The sequence below is a fragment of the Danio rerio genome, chromosome 16 (genome assembly GCF_052040795.2).
Source record: "Danio rerio strain M-AB ecotype USA chromosome 16, GRCz13ab, whole genome shotgun sequence".
NCBI classification, from domain to species: domain Eukaryota; kingdom Metazoa; phylum Chordata; class Actinopteri; order Cypriniformes; family Danionidae; genus Danio; species Danio rerio.
This window is the reverse complement of record NC_141036.1, coordinates 53,772,908-53,785,166: the sequence shown is the minus strand read 5'-3', so window position 1 is coordinate 53,785,166 and position 12,259 is coordinate 53,772,908. Positions and strand designations below refer to the sequence as shown.

The 12,259-nt window shown below is 38.1% G+C and overlaps 1 protein-coding gene across 2 annotated transcripts in view; it reads left to right on the top strand.

Moving 5' to 3' along the window:
- The window catches only part of csmd3a (CUB and Sushi multiple domains 3a), a 647,261-nt gene that overhangs the window by 183,134 nt on the left and 451,868 nt on the right, over window positions 1–12,259 (top strand). For both annotated transcript variants that reach the window (XM_087287879.1, XM_087287878.1), the window contains exons 8-10: window positions 3,672–3,759; window positions 6,652–6,776; window positions 7,014–7,135. In XM_087287879.1, the coding sequence (XP_087144005.1) occupies window positions 3,672–3,759; window positions 6,652–6,776; window positions 7,014–7,135 (335 nt within the window). The remainder of the gene's footprint in view (window positions 1–3,671; window positions 3,760–6,651; window positions 6,777–7,013; window positions 7,136–12,259) is intronic.

Genomic DNA, 12,259 nt, shown 5'->3' with positions numbered 1-12,259 from the left:
CGACCATATTGTATGAGTGTGTATGTGGATGTTTCCCAGAGATAGGTTGCAGCTGGAAGGGCATCCGCTGCGTAAAAACCTGCTGGATAAATTGGCAGTTCATTCCGCTGTGGCGACCCCAGATCAATAAAGGGACTAAGCCGACAAGAAAAGGAATGAATGAATGAATACTGCTGAACCGAGTTCGAACCTCACCCTAGTAGCCTTTTTAATTTTTTTTTTTTAGTCTTAAGACATATATTACTGTTGGGTTATTTATGTAGGTGTACATATTTCATTTTTATTTTTTGTGTGACAACGTTAAAAAGGTCTGGATATCTATAAAAAATTTTGTACAGAATATATATTCAGATATTGCTGGAAAGGACGTTGTGATGTTTTAAAGAAAAGTGTTGGAGATTTAGCTATCCTTTAATGTTCTCATATTTATGAAAAACATTTGAAGTTCTAAAGCAGCTGTGTCCTTGAAAAAGATGTGATAGTGTCATTAGAAAGTGAATCGGAAATAACCTTATTTTAATGAAGTCAGTCGTGAACTGAGATGGGCCGGTCTAAGGCTTGAAACTCCAGGGCTGAAACGGAGTCCAACTCCAGCCCTGCACATGTCAGTACAATTATAAAAGAAGATGCTACAATACTGGTTTGTGGACGTTATATAAGGTTTATTTTTGACATTATCGTAACAAATATCCATACAGCTGTGGATATTAACGTGTATCCTGTCACATTTGCTGTGCAAAAACAGTTCAAAGTTAAACGTGCATGCTGTGTGTGTGTGAACTGTGTAACAACATTGTGTGTGACCTATTGTTGCAACTCCACAACAAATACATCAAATAATCATTGGGAAAGTTCTTACTAAAGTATTTATCTTAAACGTTACGTGAGATCTGCTTCCTTCATGTCTGTCACTGTGCTGTTTATCTGACACAGCTGAGGTGGTGATTGAGGCACACCCTGATAGGCACATGGGAACGGTGAGCGGGGAGAACTAGCATTAAAAGCATGGGCAATAAAAACAGCTACACGGTTGTTCAGAGAAGAAAGTTCAATATTCTGAAAGTTATACCTCAGCTGGCATTTCTGTGTGGAGTTTGCATGTTTTCCCTGCGTTCGCGTGCGTTTCCTTCGGGTGCTTTGGTTTCTCCCACAGTCCAAAGACATGTGGTACAGGTGAATTGGTTAGGCTAAATTGTCCGTAGTGTATGAGTGTGTGTGTGAATGAGTGTATGTGGATGTTTCCCAGAGATGGGGTGCGGCTGGAAGGGCATCCTCTGCGTAAAAATGTGCTGGATGAGTTGACGTTCATTCTGCTGTGGCGACCCCGGATTAATAAAGGGACTAAGCCGACAAGAAAATGAATGAATGAATGAAATACATAATCTTATGGGGTGTTTTGCGCTGCAACTTTACAGACACATTCTGGAGACAGAAAGACTTCTCTTAAATCTTAAAAAAGTGGTAAAATAGGTGCCATTTAACTAGAATAGTTAAACAAAGTATGTTAAAGCTGTTAAATTGCAAATGTATTGTCTATATTCACTAAGAAATTGATAAAAAATATTCATTTTTAAAAGTTAGTGTGCTTATTTATTACACTGTATCTCTTACAAATTTGTATTATGGTAAAGTTTTTATAATTATTAAATTTTTGCTACTTATTAATTTAGCAAAAGACTTGTATATGTAACATTCATTCTCCCAAAAAAATGATGTTCGGCAATTTTGCTCCAGTCTCTATCAGTAAAACTGCTTTGCAAATGATTTGTACGGAAGCGAGTGAACGAGTCCTGTTTTTTTATGGCTCCACGTGCGGTGCAGTCATAATGAAACGCCGGAGCCCATGATTCATTTTGCCCTCGACAATGTAGCACTCCAAACACTTAATTACAAGCGGATAGAATTTTTATGAGCCTCTATTTCACAGTGTCTGCATCACGCATTGGGAAATATGAGTTATGAGTGAATTATCGGGTCTTATTCAGGACCCCGGTCTGCTGCCAAACACCCCTTTCTAAACACTTCCCTTAAATTACCCACATTTGGTTGGCTCCTGCGGTAATTATCGTTTGCTAACACCTCGTCATGGAGGAGATTCAGCAGTGGATGATCTGAAGCCTGATGCGCAATATCAGTTATGTTGTTTACCCTGGTAAGTTTCCGTTGTGCTTTAGTCTGGTTTATTATGGATTACAATCCGAGGAAGATGTCACGCTTTTCAGGAAACACTTCAGGCGATCCTCATTTGTCCTCTGATTGTTTTGAATTAAAAAAAGGCCAGTCTGCAGGATTCTTCAGCCCTCCTGAAACCAAGTCTAAGCTGATAAAACAGCTGCGATGTTTATTTTGAATAACAGTGCTTATTAATAAATGTGTAACGGAAACATTGCTGTTATTCTGAGGACTTTTCCACACCCACAAACATGGCTCGGCACATAATGAAACATGATTGGTCAGTTAAACAACACAGTGGGCCAAATAAATCAGATCAGATCAGTTCAGTACAAAGCAGCCAGAGTTCCCAGACCTTAAACTGTCTGTGTCTTGTTTCTGTCATGTGATTGGCTGTTTGCTGCACTCTTCTGTCATGTGATTGGCTGTTTGCAGCACGTTTGTTCATCCCATTTTCATCTTCACACTTTATTTTTAGAGTGGCTGGCTGTAGTATTGGTAACCTAGCAACCAGTAGTAAACAAAACAGGCATAACTGAGTCACGTGGGTGTAATGTTGGCTACAAAATAATTTATATAGTAAATGCATGTTTAAATCTTCTTTGATAAACATTAGCCCTTTTAAAGCCACCCAAAATGCCACAAAAAATTAAGAAATGCTCTTTGAAATGTGGCATTTCCCCAGCTCATTTCTCAGGCTATACTTCAAAATGCATATTAACATAGAGTGATGGAAATCCAGTTATTGTTGTTCAAACCAGGTGGATTATTTGAAGTACACATGAGACACTTATAGTATGTTTTATTACTTGTAGGTGTAACACATTGACACTATGCTATTGTATTATGTCTTGTCTCCTATTAAAAGGGTATGAATTTTTCAATAGAGCCTGGCTGCAGATTTGGACTTGCACCTTTAGGCTTGCACTCTCGAACTTTCACGCTCAAGCAACCACGCTTCCTCTGCAAGTGACGTCATTTACAATCGCCACCTGTGACCGCTTGTATGAAAGTCCTTTGGTAATTTAACTTTAGGGTTTCCCAGAGGCAGAAAAATCTAAGATAACGAATTTCATAAAGATCGTTGCAACAAATTACTTATCTGTCACCCTTACCCAAGTGTCTTTTTTTTAAACTGTTTGACTACTGTAGTTTCACACCGTAGTCACTATAATTATATATATATAATGGGAAAAGCATTCAATTCTGTTGATAATTGTTGTTTAAGTTATTGGCTGTTTGCTGCATGTCACACATTTATCTGCCCACTCTCCTGAGTTAATCGCCTGGTTTTACACTCTGGTTTAAACCTGAATTGACAAGGGAAGGTTTATATCAAGCTTTGTGAAGCAACAAAACCTAATCTTAATCCGTTTGCTTTTATTTATTTATTTTATTTATTTTTTGGATTTGTTGATTTGAAAAGTACTTTGAGAAACTCGTTTTGTGTAACAGGCCTCAGGTGATGAAGACTGATGTTTTTATTTGTCCTCCTGCAGTGAATGAAGGGATGGTCAAGCAGGTCTCCAACTTCTGCCCAGATCCTGGAGAACCAGAGAACGGCAAACGCATTGGCACTGATTACAGGTAGAGCTTCTCATTGTATTCAAGATGAGTAAAAAAGAAGAGATTTCATGCAGTTGTGAATGTAAATATGTGATACATAACAGTTTATGGTAATCTTTAAAAAATGTATTTAAAACCAAATACTTGTTTAGTCATTTGCAGTGAGAAACCAAAATCTAAACACTGAGCTATCCGCTTGTTAAGTGGTGACGTATGTAATACTGTTTCTGGGTCCAAGCCTCCACTCACTTGAGTTGAGAAATCCTTCGTTTATGATAACTTTTAATTCATATCACACATAAAAGTTAATTTTATATAAAGTCATAGTGTACACAACAATCTCTGGGCTTGCTGCATAACAAATACCAAAATGTTAACAATTTATAAAAAAATGAATCACTTTCTGGCCATTGGATATTAGGCATGGACATATATATTGCGAAAGTGATATTGCGAAAGTATTAAAGCGCTTTGTACACGTTTATTATTACCATTTCATGAGTATCCCCATTCAACAATGTCTAAGGTTGTTTTTTTTTTTTTAAATATTAGATCTGCTAAAATATTAACCTTTTTTTTTTTTTACATATTTTTATTAACACAGTTAATGTTCTGTTTTATATTTTATATTGTCAAAAATATAATTTCAGCTAAATATTAATATTATTTTGCTTAAGTATTAATTTAGGCTGCATGTTGGAGCAGTGGGTAGCATAGATGGGCGTAAATCTGATTTAACAGTAGGGGGGCGACAATAAATATAAAATTTCTTTCGAGCATTTTTTTTGAAGGGGACACAAATAATACAGCCGAATTGTACTAATAAACATATGTCCCCGCAGTTAAAAATGGTTTCATCATTATTATTATAGCATGGAGACTACGTCATTATGATTATTTTTCAAAGTTTTTATCAGGTTCAGAGATAAAGCTATTTTTTCTTAAAAACTACTTATTTCATTGTTTGTTGTGTTGTTTACAGTCAAAAGACTGACTCCTGAAGCAGAATAAATGCAGGAAAAGACATTTTCCATACTCATAATAACTAGTTTACATTACACTTGTTAAATTGACCGATCATGTTGTAAATAGGTGAGCCTGTGAAGTTCATCTGCTAAACAGCCACAACTCCAAAAGCATTTTAAAACACCCTTACCTGACACTGTACATCTGACTGACCCTGCTCTGCCTGTTCCTCAATCATTTCCTTCTTTTCCTGTGATTAATATTGTGACCATATTATTTTCATAAGCACTCATTCTTAAAGCCAAGTTGCTTAATATGTAAGCTTTTTGTACTTGGCGTTTAGCTGCACTGAAAAATAATCTTATGTCCTTTTTCTCTGTCATTTTATCCAATGCATGACACTGCCAAGCATGTTTATTTACACTGTAGCACATTTTATACACAATGGCAATTCAAAGTACTTTACATAAAGAATGTAAAACTATCATAAAATAATCACAACAATAAAAACAAGGACATTTTTATTTCAAATTAATGGAGTCACTTAAGAACAGAATAGAAACTGATTATACAAAAATACAGTGGGGTTAGCCTGGACGTAGCAAAGTGCCCATTTAACAAATACACAGCTAAACAATATGCTAATTGTGGTCGTTAATGTTAAGTTAACCTTACACCAAGTTGTCACAAATAAAACAATGCATGGGAATCGGCTTTGGCGTTGCAACAAGCTAACGCTAACTAGATAATTCCTTTTTACCGCTAATACAGCAGATTCATGGACAATCACGTCGGTAATCAGCATTTTTGCTGCAAATAATTTATGAACGAGTCCTTATTAACTACATTGAAGAAAATCGCTTTATTTAAGTTGGATAAAATCCCCTACTTACTTACTGAAATTTACTAAGCCGCAGCCGCATACCTGACATGTGCTTGTGTGAGTAGGCAAAGAACTTTGGAGTAGGTAAGAAGAGCTGGGGAAAGCACGCAGTGGACCGAACCACTTTGACGAAGGGGAGGGGGAACTCAACTGTTTCTAAATGCATTTTAAATGATGAATGCGGTTTTCTTTCTACTTAGTAAATTATTTTAGCTATATATACATATATTTTTCACAATTGAGAGGTTTTTTTTAAATAACAATTTTTTTTTTTGGGAGGGGGGAGACAACCCTCGAATGGAAGGGGACATGTCCCCCCGTCCCCCCCGGGATTTACGCCCGTGGTAGCATGTTCGCCTCACAGCAAGAAGGTCATTGGTTCGAGTCCTGGCTGGGTCAGTTGGCCTTTCTGTGTGAAGTTTGTATGTTCTCCACTTGTTGGCGTGGGTTTCCACCGGTTTCCACCAAAAGTCCAAAAACATGTGGTACAGGTGAATTAGGTTGGCTAAATTGTCCATAGTGTATGTGTGTGAATGTTTCCCAGTGATGGGTTGCAGCTTGAAGGGCATCTGCTGCTTAAAATATGTGCTGGATAAGTTGGCGGTTCATTCCGCTATGGTGACCCCATTTTAATAAAGGATCTAAGCCGAAAAGAAAAATGAATGAATGAATGAATGAATGAAAGTATTAATTTAAAATATAAATAGTAGATGTGTTCTTGTGTACAAAAGCAGCAGGTGTATAAATGAAATTTAATTTGCATATAACTGTATTCATTTAAAATGTAATTATTAATGTATTCCTCTGTACAAAAGCTCAGCAAGTGTCCTGTAAAAATGAGCAGATTAACAGTTATTACTTAAATGGGCGCACAATTATCAATGGTTACAAGCAGTTGTGGAACTTTTCCCATAAAGTATTCCTGTTGCTATACGCATGACTGTCAATGAGCCCCTGATTATATTCCTTGCTGACATTTGCTGTGACATGAAGCCGCGGCCCAGCGCTGATCAATCTGTCAGACCACTGATCCATTCTCCATCTCATGTGTTTATTCTCCTCAGCATCGGAGCGATGGTTCAGTTCACCTGTGATGGAGATCATGTGCTTCAGGGATCCAAGAGCATCACGTGTCAGAGAGTGGCGGAGGTGTTTGCAGCCTGGAGCGACCACAGACCCGTCTGTAAAGGTTAGACCACCGTCTTCAATAAACCAGAGGAGATTAAACCAGACTTCAGATCCGCTGATGAACCGTAATCCCACAGCTCAATACCATTGATTCCCACCGCCGATTACTGCTCAGTTTAAAAGATTAGCCCACACAAATATGCTTCACACAATTTACTTTGACCTCTCATCATTTTAAACATGATTTTTATCTGTGTGACAGAAGTAATGATTGCTCTGTATTTCTCTGTTTTTGCAGTGAAAACATGTGGGATGAATCTCTTGGGTCCTTCAGGAACGTTTACGTCTCCTAATTTCCCCATCCAGTATGAAAGCAACTCTCAGTGTGTTTGGATCATCACCGCCAGTAACCCCAATAAGGTACAACAATAACCTGCTCACACACATCGCTTCATATCAGACTCAAGCCGAAGCTTTTATGAACATGTCAGCATCTTATCTTAAAATGACATTTAATAAAACAGTGTTCCAGCATCATTTAAACAATAGCACAAGCCTCTTTGGGGAATTTAAAAACATGGACATATTTTTATTATCCAATAAGGCGATTTATTTTTTCAATTTATTTTTGTTTCTTGTTATTAAGTGATAATGTTTCCTTCAGATATTTTAGTTAGTTGTTTCTATTTTGTTTGCTGAAAAATAATATATATTTTAATATATTTTTATTTCATAATTTAATTTAATTTAATTTAATTTAATTTAATTTAATTTAATTTAATTTAATTTAATTTAATTTAATTTAATTTAATTTAATTTAATTTAATTAAACGTTCTCTTGTCGGCTTAGTCCCTTTATTAATGCGGGGTCGCCACCGCTGAATGAACCGCCAACATATCCAGTAAGTTTTTACGCAGCGGATGTCCCCTTCCAGCTGCAACCCATCTCTGGGAAACATCCGCACACACATTCACACACACACTCATACACTACGGACAATTTAGCCTACCCAATTCACCTGTACCGCATGTATTTGGACTGTGGGGGAAACCGGAGCACCTGGAGGAAACCCACGAGAACATGCAAACTCCACACAGAAACGCCATCCGAGCCGAGGTTCGAACCAGCGACCCAGCGACCTTCTTGCTGTGAGGCGACAGCACTACCTACTGCGCCACTGCCTCGCCCCTAATTTAATTTTTAAATTTTTATTTTATTTTATTTTATTTTATTTTATTTTATTTTATTTTATTTTATTTTATTTTATTTTATTCCAATTCCATAGCCATTTCACCCTACAGCCCAACCGATTGCTCACTGAAGCTAAGCAGGGCTGAGCCTGGTCATTACCTGGATGGGAGGCCACATGGAAAAACTAGGCTACTGTTGAAAGTGGTGTTAGTAAGGCCAGTAGGGGGCACTCAACCTGTGGTCAGTATAAGTCCTAATGCCCCAGTAAAGTGAATGCCCCTATACTGCTCAGTGAGTGTCGTCTTTTATATGAGAAATTAAACTCCTGATTTTCTGTGGTCCTTCAAAATCCCTAAAGTGTAGGGGTGAAACCCCAATGTCCTAACCAAATGTCCTCCATTGGCCCTTACCCATCATGATCTCCTAATCACCCCATCCACCCAATTGGCTCTATAGCTGATGTGTGGTGAGTTCACTGGCACTGTGTCTGCAGTTGCATCATCTAAGTGGATGCTGCACACTGGTGGTGATGTGAAGAGACCCCCATCCCCCACCCCATGATTGTGAAGTGCTTTGGGTGTATCTCCATACAAGATAAATGTGCTATATTAATACATAACATTATTATTATTATTATTATTTCTATTATTATTATTATTAATATTATTATTAATATTGTCGTTATTGTTCATTCATTTAATTTTCAGCCTAGTCCCTTTATTAATATGGGGTCGCCAAAGCGTAATGAACCGCCAACTTATCCAGCACATGTTTTTACGGAGTGGACTTCCAGCCACAACCCATCACTGGGAAACAACTATAAACTCTCATTCACACACATACAGTACGGACAATTGTAGCTTACCCAATTCACAAGTCTGTGTCTTTGGACTGTGGAGGAATTTGGAGCACCGGGACTAAACCCAGCAGGGACGCAGGGGGAACATACAAACTCCACCCAGAAATGCCAACTGACCCAGCCGAGGCTCGAACCAGTGACCTTCTTCTGTGAGGCAACAACACTACCTACTGCACCACCGCGTCACCCTCTATTATTATTATTTATTTTTATTATTATTATTATTTTGCTAAATTCTTAAATCAAACCAGAGACTTTATTTAAAAATCAAATGAAACAGAAATCAAACATATAAAAACTGTCAAATTATATTTCAAAATTATAAAATGTAATCATTTTATAAACTGTAACTTTCCAATTAAATTCAAATGTAAATCATGTAAAGTCTGGATCCAACTAACTCTTTTAACCTACAAATTGTACAAAAAAAACCTTTTTGGATTTAGTTAAACGTTAAACAAACATTGTAAAATATGTTCTTATGCACCTAGCAATTGTATGAATTTTAATATATCATTGTTTTGGTGGCATAGTGGCTCAATGGTTAAAACTGTCACCTCACAACAAGATGGTCGCTGTTTCGAGTCCCGGCTGGGCCAGCTGGCATTTCTGTGTGCATGTTCTCCCCATGTTCGTGTGGGTTTCCTCCGGGTGCTCTAGTTTCCCCCACAGTCCAAACACATGCAGTACAGGTGAATTGAATAAACTAAATTGCCCATAGTGTATGTATGTGAATTAATGTGTATGGGTGTTTCCCAGTACTGGGTTGCAGCTTGAAGGGCATTCGCTGCATAAAATTCATATACTGGAAAAAGTTGGTGGATCATTCTGCTTTGGCAACCCCTGATGAATAAAAGGACTAAGCTTAAGGGAAATGAATGTTAACAGTTCTGCATTTGAGATGTTTCCTGTAGGATACTGAAATGCTGATTATACCGAAACATGCTGTAGTGCACACTTCACAGAAAGAAAACTATCAATATCTCATAGTGAGACTTAAACTGTTCTCCTGACTCCTATTTTGTGCCCTTGTGCACAGTCTCATCAATGAAAACACCATCTGCCCCCCGGCTCCTCCTCTGGAAAGATTTTTACATATTATACTGTATATATTATAGATGTGCCATTTACAGCAGGCAATGTGAGTCAACAGTTCCTCCAGCCACAGATGGCACATTTCAGGTGTACTTTTTTACCCATTTCCTTGCCAGGTCATTAACAACTAGCTGATTCCTGTCCTCAATTGCTGCTAAATCTGAGCGTTCCTCTGGTGAGAAATGCAAATGAGCCCTAACACACATAACATTATTACCTCATTTATCTTCGCCCGGCGGAATTGCAAAGTTCAAATTTTATTGCGTTTTCCGCAGACCCATTATTAGAGACCCATGGGCAGCTCATTGGCATTATTATTGTGTTAACACAATAAATGAAGTTAATATATGAACTTAAAGGAGACAAAGCAGGACTTTCTTACTCCGGCCTAATCGGGTTCTTAAGCCGTTAATAATGTCAGTGTAAGCGCTGTGTGAGTCGTGGTTTTGTGCATATGGACCTCCTGTAAGCTGCTGCTGGCATGTACAGTGGGGAACATTGTGCAAATTACTTCAAACTATAATACATTACAGATTACTTGTTACTGATATTTAAAAGTAATCCTTTACATTACAATATCACTGTTTTAGAATTGTAATGTTACCTGACTCATATTACTTTACAGATACTTTCACCATAATAACAACAGAATTAGATCTTAAAGGGTCACAAAACACCAAAACACATTTTTTTGAGCTGTTGACAGTCGTATATGTGTCCCACACTGCTAAAAACACTATTAGGACACCTATATTTCACTAAAAAGTGTAAATTGGTTGTTTTTGCGTTATTTCAAGCAAATTTGTACTTCCTGTTTGAAACGAATTTTTGAAGCTGCGTCACGGTCATGACATAATAGCCTGTATTCCAGCGTGCAGACTGGGCGTCTGTGCCAGAGTGAGTCTTATTACGTCTTACAGTGTGATGCATTAATGCATGAGTAAGGCTTGGTTCAAACCAATCAGCGCGCTCTTTTGTGCAACTTCATTAATATTCATTACTGTCACAGTGTAGACGGCAAAGACGCCACGTTGTGTTGGCAAAACAAGCGTGAAGTGTTGCTTTTATAGTTTGCTGCAGTTAAGTTTAGTTTTCATTTTCTCTCTGTGAGAGCTCAGACTCACGCGTGGATTAACAGTGTACGCGACGCGCGACAACAATAACTTACGTGTCTTAGGAGGATTATTGTTTACCTGAGAGCTGTTCTTATCTGCAAACGCTGAGATCCAGATTGTAGTCTCCTCTAAATAAAGACGCGGCTCTAGTTGCTGGTGATTGTCCTGTCTCTACAAATTTGGTAAGTGAGCCACCAGTGCTCTTTGTTTATTCAGTTCGTATTTTATTCGGATCAAACAAACTATTGCACCGAGTGCAATAGTTAGCACTAACAGTTACAACTAAACTATAACCTCGTGTTGGATTTTGTGACCGGAATAACACACGCGGCTTTCTGACGCTACCTGCCGTGTGTATCTAAGTTTCCGGGAAATGCTGAGTTTTTTTTTTCCCTCATTTGCCGTGCGGTATCAAACATTGCATGAAAAATACACGCTTAGAGTAGATCCTCGAATCAAATATCTCGTTTGTCGGGAGGGACATGAATGAATTCCCTGAATGAAAGAGCCAAACTGCATTTAAAGTCCACCATTTAATAATTTGGCAAATAATTCGACTACAGATGTCCATGTAAACACAGTCACATTGTCCGCTGTGGGTGTGTGTTTTGACTCTGAAATTCAGCGCGCCCAAATAGACACTCCCATACCAAGCCGCTTTTCTTCCTCCGACACTCCCCCCTAAACAGAGCTGGACACGCCCACTTTTCTGACTTTTCCAAAGTAGAGGTGTGAAAACACCCTGCTGAAACGAGGGGGTTTCATGGCCCTTTGAAGGGCCACGAAACCCCCTTGTTTCAGCAGGGTGTTTTCACACCTCTAGTTTGGAAAAAGTCAGGAAAGTGGGCATGTCCAGCTCTGTTTAGGGGGTAGTGTCGGAGGAGAGAAAATGCATAAAAATTTGCATAAAAATGGGAGTTTCAATTTGATAACACGCTGATTTTCACAGGGGCAAAACAAACACACAGATGCAGGGCAGAAAGACTGACTGTGTTTACATGGATATCAGTAATCGAATTATTTGACAAATTATTCATTCAGGAATTTCATTCATGCCTCTCATGACAAGACGGAAAGTTAGATGCACTCAGAAATGTCAGAAAGCTGTGTGTGTTATTCCTGTCATAAAATGCGGTGAAAATCCTCTGCGACAGTAATAGTTTGATTGCGGTGTTTACATATTTACACTTGGAGAGCAGCATTTACAGCGGATCGTTCAGTCTATAGTATTGTAGTGATTATGAACGTACTGTAAACTATCTTACTTAGAAATCATTTGACTA